Source organism: Notothenia coriiceps, unplaced genomic scaffold (genome assembly GCF_000735185.1).
Source record: "Notothenia coriiceps isolate Sejong01 unplaced genomic scaffold, NC01 NC01_scaffold00036401, whole genome shotgun sequence".
Classification (NCBI taxonomy): domain Eukaryota; kingdom Metazoa; phylum Chordata; class Actinopteri; order Perciformes; family Nototheniidae; genus Notothenia; species Notothenia coriiceps.
The window spans coordinates 31,669-52,501 of record NW_011369102.1 but is presented as its reverse complement, the minus strand read 5'-3'; the positions used below and the strand labels follow the sequence as shown (position 1 = coordinate 52,501).

The window sequence follows — 20,833 nt, the reverse complement described above, 5'->3', positions numbered from 1 at the left end:
CTGCCAGCCACTCTTTCACCCTCTGTTCTGAAACAAGAGGCCCAAGTCTCTCTGATTGGTTAGCTGGCCGACTCTTGCTAAAGATAAGGGGCGGGGACTCTCCTATCCGTACAATTTGTTTGAGCGCTAGCCATAGAAAAAGAGAATGATTACATATTGGAGGGCACTATCTTCCCACAAGTATAACAAACAAGTCCAAAGGAGGCATTAAGGCGGGGCGAGTGCTAGTTTTTTGAAATTGATGGACCCTAAAAATATCCCTCATAAAGCCTCTTATCTTCCCCTTTTCTTTCAAGTGACTATAGTGAAACATCGGGAGAGGACCAGACGTCACTGAATATGTGTTAATACTACGCTGAGTCCATCATAATAATAGTGGTAAGAATCAACAGAAGGAGCGGCAGAGTGTTTCTGCCATTATGACCCGTTAGGAGGTTCTTCGAGCAACGTGTGGAACTCAGGTTCTCTCTGAGACGGAGAAATCAGACTGGTGGTTTCTCCGTCTGGATTGATTTAACAGCATTGGATAGTGGGAACCCACCTGTGAATGACTAAGTCAAGAGGGGAAACATATATCTACCATCTGAACATCCACTGTGAAAGTAAATGCAAACATTAACATCACATTCGTACAAATAGAGCGAAAAAAAAGTGTCAATCTAACAAAACTGTTTTCTTTTATAATTTTAGAAAGATAGAGAGAAAGCTTCAACACAAAATGCGATTCCNCTGTTAGTAGCCTACACATTTACTGACACAAACATTTGTATCATCTGTTGTAGACCCAAATACATTAAATAAAATAAGAACTCATTCTCAAAAAAGATATTATCTTTTTTGAGAATGAGTTCTTATTTTATTTAATGTATTTGGGTCTACAACAGATGATACAAATGTTTGTGTCAGTAAATGTGTAGGCTACTAACAGAGGCGGGGGTGTTTGTGAAAACAACGGGGACAGAGCTGGCTGCTGTCAGACGATCAGCTGTGCAGCGTCATCACAAACGGACGTCGCTTCCCGTGATGCTCCAGAGGAAAGGACGTCCCATTGCTCTTAAAACTCATTTCCCTGCTTCTCGTGGTTTCCTTGCGTCTCTCCATGCTTCCCTGGTGGGAGGGAGAAAACGCAGGGAAACGACGCAAGTGAGGGACGCAAGGATTCCATTTAATCGACCTGAGAAGGACCCATGAACTACATGTTGCTAAATCCACCGCAGAGAATAAACAGAAGGGCAACCATGGCAACCATGCTCGGGGTCTTCTTCGCTGCTTTTGGTGTATTTTGTGGCAGAAGTACAGCGCCACTTACAGGCCCGGCATATGTACTACAGCGTCTCCAGCAGGTTGAGCGTTCTCGTGTGAAGGGACACGTTTATTGAGCCGTATCCGTGTGAACGGAAGACTTTTTTTCCGATCGAATCCGGTTCGTTTGCGTTTCGTTTGCGTTCCCGTGTAAAAGGGGCCTAAATTACATGGTTTAGGACTATTCCATCTAGGTTCATCCCATATAGCCATATGTTCTTAGATATCCCCTTATTACATATTGTGGCCTCAGGCAACACAAAACAACATGACTTACTTAACAAAACTATGATCTGATGGCTCTTTGATGTAGGGTAAGTAAAAGTACCCTACAAAGTTATTGGATTTAGTTTGGTAAACAAGAAGATGTGTAGGTGATATTGCACTTAATAGGATTTAGTTTATACTGTTTGACAGTCTATTAAAGAGCAGATATTGTGAAAATGTGCCCCTTCAATATAAAGTTAACCCTATGAATACTTATAATATTCCTCACAGTGCTACAGAGTATGAAGTAACTACTTAACTAGACAATACACGTTTAAATTAATTAGTAAGTGGAAATAAAGGGCTTCAATAAGGATGAAGAAATAGCCCATAGACTCTCTTGTTAACATTTAATTAAATCCTTCGCCTTGACAAGCCAACTGTCTAAAGAGCAAGGAGTATTTGATAATTAACTTTTTTAATGAAGGCTATACACTTAAGGTAAAATGAGTGTTGCTGAAATAATCTATTCTTTATGCCATAGGACAAATTTAGAGTCCTATGGTATAAAGAATAAATGATGTCATTTAGGTGATAATGTTCTTCATCCTGTAGAGGCTGTTTTTACCCTATGGGAAAGAAACCATACGATATGTTGTCTTATTGAGGGCTTTACCTTGTCAAGTGAGCTTTGGTTTATTTCCCCACTGACATTCATCCCATCGAACAAATCCCTTCTGGTGCTGAAGGAGGAAAACTGTGGCTTTTTTGAATCAAACGCATTACATCCAACAGTTTCAATTAAGCGCTGGGTGTGAGCACAAATGGAGGAGCTACAAGCAATGATGACTATCTTAGCATCTGTCAATCAAATAGAAAGTATTACCAGTTAATGGCTATTTACTCATTATGTGAAATGATTCTATTTAGATAAGTTTATTTTAATGAAATATCACTTGATGTTCCAGAAACATGTTTTTCTGCTGATAGATGAAGACAAATGTTTCCATTGTGCAGCAGAACAGTAGCTTTTAGTTTCCTTCAGTCTCTTTTTCCTACATTTGGTGGACATGTATTGCAATAGGATCGAAACAGTCAGTAATGGTAGCTATTTTTTTTCTTTGCTTTTATCCATTCGATCCATCCAAATGTTGAAAAAGTATTTACAAAAATCACTATACGTACAGAATAGTAATTTCTTTACAACACAAGATAACACTTTCATGCAATCTTACCAGACACATACTTGTCAACCCTCCCGATTTTCGCGGGAGACTCCCAATTTCATTGCCCTCTCCCGGTTTCCTCCCGGGGTCATATTTCTCCCGCATTTCTCCCGATTTCTGACAAAATCAGATTTACACACGACTGTTTCCACTCGGACTTTAATACAGCTACACCATTGTTTGGTTNCATGATTTCCCCCTTGTGCCGGAGTTTTGGTCCTCGGGGGGGCGAAGCAGATGGTTGGGTTGGGAGCGGAGGGTTGCGGTGTGGAGGTTTTTGTGGTGGAGGAGTTCCTTTTCAGGGTATGGAGGTAGCTTCCCGGTGGTGCATGATGGGACAGTAGTGAGAATCTTGTATTCGATCCTGGATGAGACAGGAAGCCAGGTGGAGGAATCTGAAAAACAGGTGTGATGTTGTTTTATTTTCTCCCCTCATCGGGATTCCTAGCGGCCACTGTTCTGTAAGTATTGGGAGCTTCTGGGAAAGGGCTCCCGCTAGGAGCTCCCGATGACGGGAGGAGCGTTGCCGTAAATCGCAGCCTTTGGGGAGGAGACGAAGGCCATGGGGACCGTTGTCAGCATCTGCAGGGAGAGGGTGTGGGACGGATTGTTTGCAATGTTCCTTGAGGTTGGTCGAGGAGGTTTGAAACAGGGTGTTTGATGTGGGGTGGTCAAAGGTCAGGATGTCGGCTCCAAATCTTACACCCAGGATGGGGGTAACTGCTTGTGGAGATGGGTATGTTTGGCCAGAAAAGGTAATGTGGTTCATGCGGGGCATGATCTGGACCTGTTGGTTTGTGCCAACTAAAAGTAGCTTCTCTTTTGAGCTATTACGCCCTGTAGGAAGTTTGTTGCATCCAAGCCTTTATCTCCTCTATATGGCAGGTGTTAAAGGATGTGTGGGATGGGACGGGTGACGAGATTGGATTCGGCTGACAGTGAGGAGGGCATGGTTGGGATAGGGGTATGTCTTTATTATAGCTGCGTGTCATCGGCGCTAGCCCAGGTTGGAATGATATTCCATGCCTGACTGATGCACGGCCATGGGCAGCGAGTGTACAGGGTGAACAGAGTGCGGGCTCGAGGACCGGCCTTGAGGGACCACCACAGGTGACAGGGTGTGTCTGGCGACCTCGCACCCCCAGGAGACGTACTCTGTTCTTTCCAGGACAGGTAGCGGGACTGCCGCACCAGCTCAGGGGGCGGAGTCAAGAGAGTCGATGTGTGTTTGGAGGCGCTGAAAGGGAGGATTGTTTATTGGTCGACCGGGTGGGTCGGAATGCTGCAGTCAGATCCAGGAGCGTGAGGGAGAGGATGGGGATCCAGTGTCAGCCGCCATCAGCAGGTCGTTTGTGACCCTGACCAGAGCTGTTTCAGTGCTGTGGGCGGAACGGAAACCGGACTGGAATTTTTCAAAGAGGCCGTTTAGTTGGAGATGGTCCTGAAGCTGGGCGGCAACTACTTTTTCCATTACCTTGGCTAGAAATGGGAGGTTGGAGATGGGCCTGTAGTTGGCGAGGATATCTGGGTCTAGGGTGGGTTTTTTGAGAAGGGGTCTGATGATGGCAATTTTAAGAGCCGATGGAACATGATCAGCCTTGAGGGAGCTGTTGATGACGTAGGTGATCATGGGACTTATAGCCGAGATGTTCGATTTGACAATGGCTGAGGTTAGAGGGTCTAGTGTGCAGGTGGAGGGTTTCATCTTGCAGGTGATGTCCTCAACCTGTTGCTGAGAGATCTCCGTGAAGCAGCAGAGCGGTTGGAAAGTCCCAGGCTGTGGGTTAACAGTAGGGACAGACAAGGCAAGGGGTGGAGAGAAGAGAGCGAATAGTAGCAACTTTTGTCCTTTGTAGCTCTCCCCGCAGTTTCTTATAATTTTTGTTTATTGTGGGGTTTCTGCAGTCTGCTGCGATGGTAAATAAAATGTGCCTGTTTTTAAGATCTATTTATATTAGCTACAATGTCATAAACTGGTTGGTTGAAAGCTGAACAAACATGCACAGCCATTCTCAGTTTGAATCATTACAGAAAATAAACAAAACGAAAAGTGGCAAAGCTGTAGAATTGTATATTTTCTTTTAACAATAAACAAAAAAATCCTGTATCTGGAGCAAGAAAAGAGCTGTGATCACACACAGAGTTGGAGAACAAAATCCATAATCACAGGGTAGATGATTCAGCATTAACTCATTGTAATTGCATTATTCTTAAACAGTTTTCACTACCATGTGCAGAGAGTATTGTAATACGAACATCATATTTAAATGTGTAGAATTTGCTGGAATTTTCTGTTCTGTGTAGCAATTCACCCTGTATTTTACTGTTGACCTGACAGTATTTTCCCAACTATAACCATCTTATCTGAAGCTAATCTGTGTGTATGATAATTGATGAGACAAATGATAAGGGAAGAGAGCCTTCACTATCAGTGGTAAAGCAGGCTTAAATAAAAAATGGGAATTGTAGAATTTTTCTGGGGTAGCTTTACACAGATGGAACCAACTACATTTGATAGATGCAAGTAAGAGAAACATTCCTTATTGCTGTTGCAATGCATTTCAGAGTTTCTAGGACACAAGGTCAGTGTAGTGCTCTATATTATTTTAGGAGTTGGAGAGGAAGAATGAGGATACTGCTTTTCCTTTCCAATCCGTCAAACGACAGTGTCAGAGTTACAGTAGATCTGCGAGAAAACACTCAAGGTGAGAAGCCAGACCTTACAGTCACTTCTAGAGGAAGAAGTTAGCGACACAGCGCAGCAGCACCATGATAAGTGACTGTAACATTTGCTTTCACTGTCCTCTTGGGTGGGAAATGAAATGCATACTAAGGTCACACCTAGTCAGGTGATTGATAGCTAAAAGGGACAGAGAGGACAGAAAGAGGAAAAGATAGAAAGTAAATATATGAGACCATTTACCACGTTCTAGCTTCTTATCTGAGAACCGGTGGGAAAAACATGAGTGTGAGGGGTAAAGGGTGAAAATGGGCAAAATGAACGAGATGTGGGGGAGAGAAAGACAAAGAGACACAGTGAGTCCAGAAATCTCATGTTGCTGTCAGTGGATGATAAACATTTTCATACATCAACACTCAAAATGCTCAAACTTGGACACGCTCATGTGAAAACAAACCTGCAACTAGGCATCCACAAACACACACTCAGATACACACAAGAATAGACTTCACACTGGAAGTTGAAACATGTCCGATTATATCACAAAACAAGGGACAATGAAGTATGACAAAAGGAATGTGCTGTGTTTGTGTGTAAATGTAGGAGTTTGTATGACAAGTGTTCAGATAGTGTTTGACGATAAGAAGCTGTTGAAAATACTCACTATTGCCTTCCTCTGAAACCATCCCAAGGCCCTCAGCCTTGTTCTGCCTCTCAAAAGCATTCAAGTCCAAAACGCTGTCAAAATGAAATATTCAGTCAGTTAAACAATATAAAGTCCTATCCTACAAACTTGACTTACAATGAGCCCTTCTCAAAGATGAGTATAGCTAATACAGTCAATATGTATTCTTATATTCCAGGCTCAGTTTATCCTACATAAGCTTTGATTAAGTTATTAAACTTTAGGGGACACCGCATTTTGGAGTCACGAACAGGATCGCATCTTGGACACTGGAGGTGACTGACACTGCTCAGACAAAGGTACGGGACTTTTTGACACTATTATACAATTGTTAATGAGCAGTCTTTTCTAGGGACCTTATGCTGTGAGTGAAGTATAACTTCCATGGTCAAAAAAAGAAAGGTTAACAACAGAAATGCGTTACAGACCTGCAGGTCTGCATGAGAGCCTGAATGCTAAGGAAGAATCCCACTTCCTTTTTATCCTTCAGATAGTCCAACATCCGCTGCACACACACACACACAGAAACATAGAACATCAAATCTCATAGAACAAAACCTCTTTGTTACAGTTTCTAATTGAAATATGATTATCTTAGATTTATGTCAGGTCCATGTACCTGCTGTACATCACAATTGCCACCGTTGAGGATGGAGATTCCCATTTTAAGAGTAGAAGAAACCATGGCTCCAGGTTCGCCTGAAGTAAGACAAGACATCAGTTAGGCGCAACAACTTGGAAACCAAAATAAGAATCAAACTTCATCTTGTTTGTACAGGACTGCGTCATATTGCTCTTTGATGGTTTTACGACATAAGAACATAAACTGGGAGAATGATGTCTCGACTCCGCAATGTCTCGATTCCGCAATGTAATAATGACACTCCTAGAGCCTAGATAAGACCACAACATAATTTGTTGTTTAGTATCTGAAGTTGACACCATCATCCTAGCTTTCAATTGTCTGTGCTGAATGTTACCGTAACTACTATATCACCATAATCTCAAGGCAGATCAGGGCTTCCTCATGTAATAGTTACACAGCTCAAATAAGACATTTTTGATCAGATTCTAGCCCCATTTACCTTTGCAAGCACTGATCATCTGCAGAACCATCTCTGCGGCCCCGCGGTTGTGCAGACGGGACTGCTGATACAGAAGTCTCTGTTTCTCCATCTCCTTATCCTGTGGAGCAGAGCAAGAGGAACACCGCTGTAACCCTGCCAACCGGGACTGCACTGCCCCCCGCACTCACTCGCACATAAACACGCATACAACCTCACAATTTAATTCTAGAAATGGCCATCCATGGACTGCACAGAGAGACGTTCCCAATGAAGATAGAGCTGATGAATTACGAAAGGATATATTTGCTGCTCGATTTGGAAACAATTACAAATTGCCAATAACTTTTTTAATGATATTGTAATTGCGATAAGATCTGTGATATTAGAGGAAATTAACACTTTTGAAACATCAGTAACATAATCAATGAAAAATGTATTAAATAGGGATCTGTATGTAATATGGATTACTGTAAGTCTCTAGAAAACCGTTTGTAGGCCAGGAATTCTCCACAGCTTCACAATAATTACTTTAGATATTTTTCACTTATTTAGCTTTTACAAAAGATTTAGCTTACTGGATATTGGTAGTCCATATTGCAATTTAAATTAAATTAAAATTATTTGTGCAGCCCTAGCAAGATATCTAGGGTTTAAGCTTTCTGGTTTTAATTGACAACGATATTAATAGAATTTATAGACATTACAGAGTGTATCTCATCAAGCCTGTTCTAATGGTGTGGTTGTCAAATTTGGCACTACGATATAAAATGTTAGACGATTCTCATCACGGTCCTGAATAAACCTAATTTTAAATTATACAAATATTTGTTCTTGCTGCACCAGTGGCAATTTTAATAATAAAAAAGACAAATCTAAAATATGAAATCTCTTATCGCAAAAATAGGGATACCTGAACACACAAACACACATACACACACATTCTCTTCCAATGGATCACGTTGAGTATTAGTGATGGACAGTTATTCCAGCTCTTCCAAAGGCAGTGAACATTCCTTCCAATGGCATACCACACATTTCACACATTCTTACGAGGATGCAACGGCAGTCGTTTGATTCACACAGCATGCATACCCTGCTTTCAACAGCAGGTTAACCTGCTGCTACATCATGCTTATGAAAGCTTTAGCGCAAGTTCAATAAGGAAGACCTAACAATGAGTCACTTACATGTCACTCTATTGCTCTCTCCCCCCTCATTAAATGCATGGGCGTCACCCCCCAGCAGCCAATTGCTGCACACGTTAAATTCCTTAAAAGGCCTGCTCTTCCTTCCTGTCAGTTGTCATTTCAGGTGACCACACGCAACCCTCCTCCACCCCTCTCGCCTCCCGTCTCCTCCAGGACAAAGCTAAACCTTCCTCCTTCAGACCGGTCCCACCTACTTATCACCACCACCAGTGTCTAGACCCCGGGGATTTTCATCGGAGCGGTTCTTTCCCTCCTGAATGATTATCCTGCAAACCGGGGCCTAATNCAACAACAACAACAACAACAGCATTAGCAACATAAACAGTCCCACATCTAGTGTTCGAAAAGGAGTGAGAAGAAGTATAACTTATTTAATCTCACCCCCTTGTCCCTAAATGATTTATTTATAATCTATAATCTGCAATAATTATCATTATTATTGTTATTATTATTATTATTATTATTATTAATCTGATTTACCTGTTGATTGACATATATACATATACACATATACATACACACACATACACTGATATATGCACACATACATAAACACACCTACATACTCACACATATACACATACACATAGTGCTATCGAGTATGAAGTATCTGGCTTTCTTAACTACTTCAGTTGACAATCACATTTTCAATTAATTAGTAAGTGGAAATACAGGGCTCTAAACCATTGAATAAAGATGAAGGTAGCAGGAGAAATAGCCCATAGACTCTCTTGTTAACATGAAAATATGTCACAGTAGAGACACTAAATACAAATATGAACCTGAAAATGAGAATAACATGTCCTTTATATATTAAAGGTCCTGCTGACTTTATGTTTCTGGTTAATATTCTGCACCAACTCTCCTGTGTCTGAGACAATGACACTGAGTGGCAAAGAGAAGATCTGTGCCTTGATCTGTATCGGCATATTCATGTTAATGAGGCACTATACTGTCATTACAGAAATTGGATAACTCACTAATCTGTTCAATTAATTATTGACTCTGCCCTCTCATTTTCTCCACTTTTTCTAGGATGAGCAAGCTTTAAGTGAGAGATCTGTCCAGAAATCACTGTATTGACGTCAATTTGGCTCGAATACTGTATCTAAGCAAGCCAAGGAAGTGCAGTATGACTCATCTGCCTCACACCAACATCCACCCTGTCAAATAAGACACAAAGAAACTGCCATTTACCTTGTGGCCTGAAAAGTAGTGACATTATTGAGTATCCTACTGCCTGTGATATCAGGAAAACTGAGTCATTCTGTACAATTCAATAAAATGCCACCAAGGGCAACTACAGTACGTGAAGAGAAACCCCCACACACACATCCCGACTCCTCCACAGCCAAGTGTACAGGAAGTGCTGTTAGCTCTGAGCTATTTCTGTCCACATGCATGTTCTCCCTCTTAAATCAATTAAAGCCCATTTCAAGGGGCTAAATGGACTTGTTAACATCCTGTGAGCCATGGCAATGGATGAGGCCTGATTCACTTTCTGCTCTGAGCATCCTGTGGAGATACTGAAGCTACGGATGGAGGGACGTTAGCAAGGTAAAAGTTATAGTTAAGACGTAATAACTCGCTGGACAAAAGTACATGGCTGACGCTGAAATCTTGGGCTGCTCAATTTAACACCATTTACTAGACAGATGAGCTTTGTCAAATTGACAGGGTTCATTTTGTGTGACTATTATAATCGTGACTATTCTCATCAGCTTTTAAGACTAAATTAGCCGTGCTTGAATTGAGTGCTTTACTGACTATTGCTTCACAGTATGGTTACTTTAAAGAGTTGAAATCAATGTGTCATTGTAACTAGTGCAGGGCTCCTCTCAAGTTTTGAACAGAGTTCAGAGTGAGATTTTGGCAGCGGTGTTTGGTACTCCAACTTCTGGCTCCCCTCAAAGTTCCCATGAAGCCCTCTGTATCGCGAATTTTAAAAGGGGGGGGGTGCTAGTGGAGTGCTCGCGTCTCAAACAAGCCTAGTTTGTTTACAAAATTGTGGCGCAACTTGGTGGGCGGTACCCTGGAAAGAAATCTCTGCGTGAGAAATACAAGGTGTGGCGTGTGAGCGTGTGAATGGAGTGAAATGCGTGAGACTTGAGAGCTCTGCTAGTGCGAAGACTTAGTGAGCATTTAGATGTATTTCCTATGTTACTTTTTAAAGGACCTGCAGGAACGCTGGAGCTCTTGGGCTATCTTATTTATAATTTATGTATTTATATATTATTCAGGTCGGCGCTTCATCGATGTTTCTATCCTCCCATGTAAACACTTGGAGGTTATCAAGAAAGTGAAAAATAGACGATTAGTTTGACTGGCTTTCACCTAGAAGACAGTGTGCTTTTAAAAATCAACTTCTGTTAATCGTAAACAATTAATGACCGTTCAATTCTATTTTGTTAAATTGCAGGTAAACAGTAACATCTAACGCAATAATATGCCTTTCCAGAACTCGAAATGTGTCTTATTTTCATGATATGTCTGGTCATACTTGCCAACCTTTAGACCTCAGAAATCGGGAGCATTTCAAAATGCAAAATGGGGGGGGGTGCTANATACACATTTATTGTTACACGTCATATAAATGAAATGATTGCCATGATAATACAACAGGAGAATGGAATGGTGTTTGGCGATTAGGCCCCTGCAAACCGGGGCCTAATCGCCAAACACCATTCCATTCTCCTGTTGTATTATCATGGCAATCATTTCATTTATATGACGTGTAACAATAAATGTGTATTCCATACATCACGTCTCTCCGGTTTGAACTGTCACGGGACATTAGCTGGAAATCTGTAAACCTCAACCTCAAAAAAAGGCAGAGGTACTTATTTAATGCATCATACATTTTGGACATTGAGGTTTTAATAAAACGTAAAATTAAACAAATTGTAGTTGTTTTGAAACGTTGGAAACACTGTACAATACTAGACTACTTATTTTGTTGCTACTACCTAAAGAAACACTTCACTTCTCTACTCTAATTACTCTGTATTTTGTTATACTTAACTGCACAATGCTGCCATTTTAAAAACCATATGTATTCCACTGAGATACTGCACACATTTCCTTTATAATGTAATTTGTAATTATTGTACGAAGATCTTAGCATATTTATCTTCTTGTCAATATATATATATATATATATTCGTTTATGTTGTACGTTTTCATTTAAAAAATAAATAATACTTCTATATTTTTGGGCTTTTTAGAACTTAATACCTCTTTTATGATTATGCACTATTTTACAGCAAAGCACATTTCTACATTTAAAAAAAAAATTATTATACAGTTGATCTGCTATTAACAACTATCGTCTTTACAAAAAAGGTTAGGTTTTAAGCCCCCAACACACACCATGCGCGAAGCCACGACCATAGCACCAAAAAGAGGAGACCCCCCCCTCCCTCCCTCCCTTATAAGCCTGACTGTGATTTAAAAAATGTGGAGCAGCGTTTCCCTTCGTACAGAGGTTGTCCTCATATTTCGAGTTGAGTATGTGTGTTTGTGATGAGTGAGAAGAGATTTTGTGTTTTATTAAGAGAGTGTGCTTGTGTTTGGGACCTTGTATGAACGGCTGACTGTGCAGGCTTTTACTGTAGTGCTTGGTGAGCACTGAGAGGGAAACATGGTCCAAATCAAAGTAAAGACAAACAAAATCCGTTACTTGCCAGTTGTTAGATTTCAAACTAGAGTTAACAGGTGAGTCCGTCCTAATAAGCGGGTGAGTACAAGAGGGTATGAGTCAGGGAAGGGGGATTCAAGACCACAGTCACAACACATCAGCACCAGAGAGCTGCCTCTACTGACACCTGCTGCATGGCTTGCCCTGATAACTGTCATCAGTTTCCAAAAATAGCTGCTTGATTTAGTCTTGGAAGACAACATTACATTTCTGAGCACATATCAGGTGCCAGATAATGATGTTCAGTTAAATAAGTAACCTTAAGTGAGAACATTGAACTAATTAAAGGGGTTCTTGCAGGAATACTTTACCCCAAAATGATAATTTGAGCATCAATGATTTACCCATGTTACCATGAATTGCATGAGAATCCAAAAACAGAGAACATTTAAATATGTACAGAGATGTTTTGGTATAGCTTTGCAGTTAACAAACTGCACCATTTACTTCAATTCAAATATTTTCAAAGTTTTTGGAGTCATTCCTCACAGAGGATAAGAAATGCAAGTTTTCTTCACAAATTCAAGGTAACAAACATTTATCATTTTGGGGTTAAGTAATCCTTTAAAGTAAATTAAAGGATTTGGATTGCATATTGGTGTATTGCTGTCCTCCAGGAAAAGCAATGGATCTATATATTTACAACATCACAGGGTCCAAGCCTGATCTATGAAGCAAAACTAAATATTGATCTGATCATTGAAATTAGCTGGGGAATTTGTCAATGTTAACTATACAGTTTAACTTAAGTTTTGTGAAGCACTGTTAAGATGTTGATGCTGTTGATGTTCAAACCTAATACATCTGTTTACGACAGACATTAAGCTGTAATTTATTTTTAAAACAATTTCAAATTGAGATTGATATTTCATATTTCCAAAGCCCCATTTTAAATTCCATCAGCGATGTATTATTCTTAGGTTTTAAGCTCTGTATCACAGGAATTATACTTTCTTTCACACTTCATTTTTCTCAATTATGTTGAATTTAAAATGTGCCTACTGCTAAATGTATTAAGATATTAAGTATTGAGTTCACACGCTAGGCCATAATGGATTGCAGTAATCTTCTGTTTAGATCCCTAAAATTCAGGCTTGGAATTTGTGATTCTGAAATTAAACACCTAGCAAAGCTTCAACCTTGGTTTCATTTTGTTGTCTTTAGCTGCACCGACTCTCTGGACTCAAGTCATGCAATTTAGGAAATGGACATTGATCCGACTGGTGGGCAGAGTCCAGCAAAGGCATGCACAGGTCAGTCCACCACAGCAGGAAGTAGACACGTGGTGTGAGTGGACAGAGAAAAGACAGGAAGAGAAAAAAGAGAAACGTTGTGGTGGTGGGGGGTTTGTGCCGAGTGTGATGTCATGGTGTGGCGATGGGGAGTTGCTTCTCCGCTGACTCCCCCTGTCTCCCTTCCCCTGGTCCCCCCCATACCAATTCTGTCTGTTGCACCTCAAAGGCTGGCTCCTCCCCCTCCTGATCTCCCCCTTCGTCCTCCTCACCAATGTGACAGCTCTGAAAGGATGAAGATGGCAGGTCAGGAAGGAGTGCAGGATCACTCACTTTACTCCACAAAGCACAACATGTATATGAAAAATAATAACAATTAAAATGTTGTTAAACCAGGCATCAAAGTGAATTTGTAATAGTGGCCAAATGGTGGTACTACAACATCCATGTCTGTTACGTGACGTCATTATTATAGATGTGGAGACTTGATATCATGATGTAGCAACTATATTGAAGCATTGACTTTTGGTTCTTGCACAATATATATTTGTAAGTGTTAAAATGAAATATTACAACAGCTAGATTGGTAAATCCCCCAAAATATATCACCTTACGGAAATGCAGCCAAGATAAGACAACCCTTATGTTGTATTAGGATATTACGATATCCAAAAAGTAAGAGGATATGTAGTCTTTTATCAGGATATACTGTATATAATATGGATATATTGCCCAGCCTCAGTGCAAAGCACACAATTAACATATGAGAACATTGTTCATGTGGATCAAATGTAAGTTTCTGCTCACTGACTGTCTTACCTTTGCCATAATATCAGCATAAGACATATAGAGGTGGTCAACGTCAAGTTTACTGCAATGAGAAAAAGACAGAACAGGAATCATCACTGAGGAACAGGTAGAAGGTTAGCCGCAGGAAAAGCAAACGACTCTTACGTCTTCTCTGTGAGAGCTGTTCGGCTGAAATGAAGAATCAGCTGATGAAGGGGGTCAGGCTTCGTCTCGGTCTCCTCTTCCTCTTCCTCCTCTTCCTCCAAGGCTTTCTAGTCATTGGATATAACATGAATCATAAGAAGTCCTAGCGTACACAATGGACGATATCCTTAAACGCCAAATTGTAGATCTCAGAATCAAATGGAGGATGACTTACTGATAAGTCGTCAATCATCTTGTCCTCAAACAAGTAACCTTCAGTCTCCAACCAGTTGCGTTTGTAGGCATCTAAGAACATGTTGGTCGCCCTGTGCCTGTTGGGGGGGGGGGGGACATGCAATTCAACACGTTTGTAAATGCTAGTGTCAAGTGTTATTTTTCTTTCTTTAAAAAAAATGTACCCTGCTTATATTGTATCTCACTCCAGTCCCTTCTCCCTCACCCATTTACACCAACTAACAACCACACACTTGCTGTATCAAAGTTTCAACAAAAAAAACATTCTTTATTTAGAATATTTAAAAAATGGTTGTAAATTATAATCTCCACATACAATAGAATCAGTATAAAGGCACATAGATATATATATATATTCTGTGAATTGGGTGGGGTTAAATCATATAGCTAGGGAATACCTTTATAATAAGAAACTTGATTTTTTTTAAATCAAAACCTCTCTTCTCTCTGGTTCTTAAGTCATAAAATACAGGAGACAAAACAACTTGGATCACACTTAGGATGGATCACCAGAATATGTATCACTTGCCCTTCAGCCCCTTTACTACTATAGAGTGGTGCAGTGAATTAGCAAGAGTTTTTCTGTCATTTGTCATACTTTGTAAAGAAATATTGTCTGCATGTGATCCTGTGTTTGTCTTCACCTGTCCTGTAATCTCTTAATCAGCCAATATAAAGAAAGAATGGAGTATGAAGGAGAATCCTTACGCGGGGATGTTGTAAAGGGGGGTCATCCTGAAACAGGCCACCACAGCTCTGCGCCGCTGCTTTGACAGCAGCTTGTGCCACACCATTTTCTTCGACTTGTAGGGATGCTCCGTCTAAAGCAAGATATATATGTTTACTGAAACAATCCTTCCTTAGAATAAGTCCTCATGTTTCATGAAAGCGCTCTAAATAACGAAACTTGTGTCTTTACTCACCACCTCGATGTGGTAAAGGACAGCCGACACCTCTTGTACTCTTTTTACCACTTTCTCAGGGTCCTCTGCATCTTCTGCCTTCCCGGAATTCTCCTTATAAAGAGACATCTGCCAGCGCATAGCGGGGTCCTCCACCTGAAGACAAATATGCCTATTGTGTGAAGAAATATTTACAAGTAATATCTTTAATATGTAAAACGATAATAAAGATGAACCTACCTTCCCTTGCAGATGCAGATTGTTGGTCAAGAACTCCCTAACCTCTTCATCCGTGTCTTTCTACAAGGGAAGAGACCAGGATTGGGGGGAAATTCATCGTTTATTCATTCACTCAATATACATACTGTACATCAAAAAGTCTAACAAATGACCCTCAGATACAGTTCCAGTTTTGTCATGTTGGGGCAAGATACAGTCAGCGAGTTGGTTTCAAACACATCCAAGTACCAGTGAGTATCTGATCTTGGCGAGGTTGATGAGCTCCTGGTCTGCAGGAGAGCACATGTTGAGGCCGATAGGAAGCATCTTCTTTAAAGCAGCGACGATGAGGGAGGTCTGCACAGAGTAGCGGTCCCCGCGCCGTTTCTTCTTGGTACGCTCCTGCTCTGAGCCTCCAGACTAAAGAAAAGAGGACACGTTGAAACCGATTCATCAGTGATCCATTTAAAAGCCCCTGCGCCTCACACATCAAACATTTTCTTTTCAGAAAATATAATATATTATAAGTTTTATATAATATCAGAGGCTTTTGACAATATTTAACAAATGAAGTAAGGGCTGCTTCTCACACAAAACATAACAGGAACCAACTGCTGAGGTAACATCTTAGGGAATGGGAATGTGATGTCTTTACCAGCACGTCAGCCATCTTTGAGGATACCAGCTAATGCAACCAAACCTATTGACTTTACCTGTATGGCGACCTAAGCAGCAGAACCTTTTCACGTCACTTTTTAGTTGAAACCACGACCAACAAACAAAACAAAAGAGGATTATGAAATTCTTGGGTGATTATGTTCCTACATGGATGGTCATGAGTCGTAGCAAACATTTGCAATCTATGCCACATGGTCTGCTGATAGTTTACTGCAAGTGCTGAAAAGAATTGCTGAACTACAGTAACACAAACCACTACAAATAAAAAAAAGTTAATACATGAAATATCTCAGTATATATAAATATATAGGTAGATAAATGCAAGACAAGCCAACGTTTTGTGAGCATTCACCTATCACAACATTAGCTATCCTACTTTTGTCTGGATGATTGTGGCCTCTACATCTGAAGGTCCTGTATTCCCTGTTTGTAAACTTGCCAATGGCCTCTAAATATTTAACATTTTAAGATTGCCAACAGGTGTTGGCACTTACTCCAAACACCAGATGGACGCCAAGATCAGTAACAGTGATCAGAGCATTCTTCTCTTCATTCGTAAGTATAGGTACCGTTAATTAACTGAATTTTGCAAAGAAACGCTCTTCTCTCTGTAAGGGAATGGATTTTTGTGTCCGTACTTATTCGTTTCGAATCCAAAACAGCTGAAAGCTGATGGATGTTGACAGCACATGATGTTGCTATAGTTGCTATCCTTCAAAGATGGCCGCAATCCCACAAAATGCATCGCGGTTCCCATTTGCTATACCACAACATGCCAATAAAGTGAATCAACAACTTAGCGAAAGTTTAATCTGAGAAACTAATACAGACCCACAAATACATTTTCATCCAAAAATTGTATGGGTTCGGTTGCTCGCTGCTGCATCAGCTACAGACATTATGCACAATGCAGCCTGGCAGTTAGTAGAGCAGTGACAGGGCACTTTCTGTCTACTGGACACAGAGCAGTCTGTGGGGTCAGCTCCATCGCCCTGGAGCTCTTCTCACACACTCCTGTCCTGAAGCTGCCAATGCTCATTGCTGACTGTTGCCTGGCCTCACAGCAGGCCCTCTGCCCTCAGTGCAGCGTGTGGACCTGGGTCAGAACCGCTCTTTGAGCAGAGAGAGGCGTTGTGATGGTCAGGCAACAGGAGCTTACTGCAGTAATGCCCATATGAAAGCCAAGGAGAGGAGGTTTTCTTATTTATCTTACAGCAACCACGGAAAAAAACATCAAAACAGAGGTTATTCAATGATTTAACTAGTTGATGGAGTCAATGAATTAGACATGGAGGGACATGTCCAGTTAGTAAATATGGTGGTCTTCAGTTCTCCGCCATATGCTGCTGACTGACCAAGTGAATCTTATGGTATGGTATTTTGGTGAAAAGAGATAGTGAAAACAAAGCTGATGATAAGACTGAAAAGAGAAGAGTCCCCCAGCGCAGGAATCTTTTACCACAAAAGCTGAAAGAAATCCCAAGTGTCCTTAAAAACACTTCAGCGTCACAGATGGCACAGCAGCACGGTGTCCTCAACTGTATCCGTCAGGGACCATCTGAAGGCAAACTTTTTATTCATCAAAGAACAATAGGGTGATGGTGCTCGGCCGCAGAATTGCACATCTGCTCAGCCGAGCGCCATGACACCTCTCAGGCCAATTCCATCTACTGTACAGCAAAGAGCTTTCATCAAGCCGCTCCAGACCCATACTCACACATACACATACACATACACACATAGACAGGACGCACATCGCTTACACGCTCAGATTCAAACTCAATATTACTTCAAATAATATCGTGAAAGGGTCCCACTCACAAAAAGCAGTTTCAACTAAGTCTCCATTAAACAGTATCATCTTACCTATGGATATCAATTATTATTGTAACATAGCTTATACTGAGGAATGAATTTTACTGATAGTAACTGTGTGTTAATTAGGGCTGCACAACTAATCAAATTCAATCTAAATCAGAATAATCCGTGTATCTACCGTCCAATTGTTTTTCTTTATTAAACACGTAAATGGAAGAGCGTCTGAGAGGCCTTTTTGCTTTTTACCTTACTAAATGGTCAAATGGTTATTGAAGCGAGGGGCGGGGAGAAACTCACGGAAGTTATTTCAAAACAAAAGCACTCGTTTGCTTTGAACGGTGATAATATTATAAACGAAACAAGGTGAATTTAGCGATCACAGCGAAAACGGCCAAGACACATATTGAGCCCAGAAAACGAATGTTATTAAGGGCTGTAAATATAATAAGCCTATGTCTAAAATGGTTGTTGTTAAGAGATGTAAACTATACAGCGATTCTGCACTGCGGTCACTCAGGCGTCTCTCGAGTTTGTTTTTTCAAATCAGCTTCTTTTTATTATTCCTGCTATATTTGACGAGTGATACAAATATTTGTTACCACAAGTTCTTAAGGAAACTGACACTGTTGGACTCGGTTCTAGTTTGACTGCAACCAGAAATAAAATGAAGTACTTTTACTAGGCTACTTTGTGAGTAATCCTCTGTCAAAGTCCCCTCCATAGTGCCCTACATAATGCATGTTTTTTCTGCTATCTTTGATGAATGATACAAATATAATTTTACCATTAGTTCTTAATGAAATTGATACTGTTTGACTTTGTATTAGTTAGCCTACTACTAACAATACATTGAAGTACTTTTACTGTGTATTTTTTGAGAAGTCCTCTGTCAAAGTCCCCTGCTGAGAACAAAATCAAGCCACTTCTTCTAATTTTGATGAGGGAATTCTTTTTTGTTGCCATTAGTTCTTCGTGAGATTGATCCTGTTGGACTCAGTACTAGTGAAACTACCCCCACAAGTAGCCTACTATGAAGTACTTACTGTGTACTTTTCCAGTACTCCTCTGTCAATGTCCCCTCCTGAGTACAAGAATGCATGTTTCTCTGCTATTTTGAATAAGCGTTAAAAAACCTTTCTTCCTGAGACTTATATTGTTGGACAGAGTATTTTAAGAGGATATGGTGGACATGATATCAGCAATACTTCCAGTCAGTACTCCAGCAGCAGCATTTTTACACCTTGGAAAGTCTTTAGAGTCTGGCCTGGATAGCTGGTATATCCTTCAGCAAAGTGACACACCCTGTCATATGGTTGCCCTCTTATGATGCTGCTGTCTTTTAATATTATTTCTCAACCGCTAGTTCGTTCCTCGCAGATTCTTTAGTCTCATCAGCCTCATCCTTCCATCAGGCCCAGTCAACGCCTCCAGCACACTTCCAGTGTCTGACTCCATATGATATTGTCCTGATGCTGTAAGGGTGATGCCCCATGATCACAAAATGACCCCTTAAAGTCTGAGTGCCAACTGCCAAGGACCTCATATTATGTCTGTCATTAATGTTACATCACCCATTATAACAGTTTTCTTTCATTTTTTCTCTTCTCTTAACTGCATAGTCCTGTCTTTAAGTATAATACAATGTAAAGTATTTTTCCTGCACCATTTTAAGGCTTCAAAACAGGCATTTTTACTGTATGTGTTTGGAGAAATGACACAATCAATGGCCCAGAATTGTACTTTATAAACTCTGAATCTTGTGGTGCTTGGTGAAATACAGACTGGTTAAGCCGGCCAGGTTACAGATGTAGCGATTCATTTCAGACAGTTTGAAACGCGAGGGCCGTGATTGGTACGTGATCTGCCCTCGCTCAAGGGAAAACCTCCAGCTTGACTTGAGACCGCCCCCGTGATAGATAAATGTAATTATAATGAAGCCAGCTGCAATGGATCATTGATCCACCAGGGGGTGCAGTGGGGTTCCACACTGGAGCTCATGTGAAATAAAGTCATGTGAAATAAAGTCATGTGAAATAAAGTCAGATACAAGCTGGATGTACAGCGGAACTTTGTTAAGATCCATATGTCACGGATATCATACTACTGTGCTAAATAAGAGACATGTAATCATTTACAAAACATCACCATGTTGTTATTTAACAAAATAATGTTGTTTAGTCGAAAAAAACGAACAGGAGGAAATGCAGCCCGGCTCTCGATTTTTAATCCTAATTTAATCATCATCTTCACCACGATCATTTATGTTTATGTTCGCCGAATTGACATGAAATCACTGACACATATGAATTTACTGTATTCAACTTCATTAAAACGATATTAACGTGCCTAAACTGAGTAATTCACTAAACATATTTATATTTTAATGGAGCCTCGTCGGCAGATCAGGATCCCAAAGCGTGGCGGAGGGATCCTGATCTGCATGACGGGTGCTATTTTCCCCATAAGGAACAAGTCGCTGTGCAAATGTATCCCGCTATACACGCTATGTCGATCGCAACAAAGTAACGACAGTACTCCCAGATGTAATTGAAATCTTTGTATGTGATAGAAATGTTTTAGTTGATTTAAAAAATAGTTGTATGTATGGAAGAATGAACATGCATCGGGGCCGTGAAAAAAAAGCGGTTGACGTTGTGTAAACTATCAAAAACAGCGTCGCACTGTGATTGTCACACGGAAGAAAATGCCCAATCAACCACCGCA

At 40.6% G+C, this 20,833-nt stretch overlaps 1 protein-coding gene across 1 annotated transcript in view; it reads right to left on the bottom strand.

Annotated features, from left to right (window-relative positions):
- LOC104963769 (ryanodine receptor 1-like) overlaps nucleotides 1–20,833 on the bottom strand; it is a 90,762-nt gene that overhangs the window by 57,080 nt on the left and 12,849 nt on the right. Inside the window, exons 5-17 of the mRNA XM_010792411.1 lie at nucleotides 15,863–16,033; nucleotides 15,635–15,694; nucleotides 15,416–15,550; nucleotides 15,201–15,313; nucleotides 14,473–14,569; nucleotides 14,259–14,365; nucleotides 14,124–14,175; nucleotides 13,509–13,589; nucleotides 7,186–7,285; nucleotides 6,720–6,799; nucleotides 6,529–6,605; nucleotides 6,080–6,153; nucleotides 5,659–5,676 (exon numbers count right to left, since the gene is read on the bottom strand). Of these exons, the coding sequence (XP_010790713.1) occupies nucleotides 5,659–5,676; nucleotides 6,080–6,153; nucleotides 6,529–6,605; nucleotides 6,720–6,799; nucleotides 7,186–7,285; nucleotides 13,509–13,589; nucleotides 14,124–14,175; nucleotides 14,259–14,365; nucleotides 14,473–14,569; nucleotides 15,201–15,313; nucleotides 15,416–15,550; nucleotides 15,635–15,694; nucleotides 15,863–16,033 (1,165 nt within the window). The remainder of the gene's footprint in view (nucleotides 1–5,658; nucleotides 5,677–6,079; nucleotides 6,154–6,528; nucleotides 6,606–6,719; nucleotides 6,800–7,185; nucleotides 7,286–13,508; nucleotides 13,590–14,123; nucleotides 14,176–14,258; nucleotides 14,366–14,472; nucleotides 14,570–15,200; nucleotides 15,314–15,415; nucleotides 15,551–15,634; nucleotides 15,695–15,862; nucleotides 16,034–20,833) is intronic.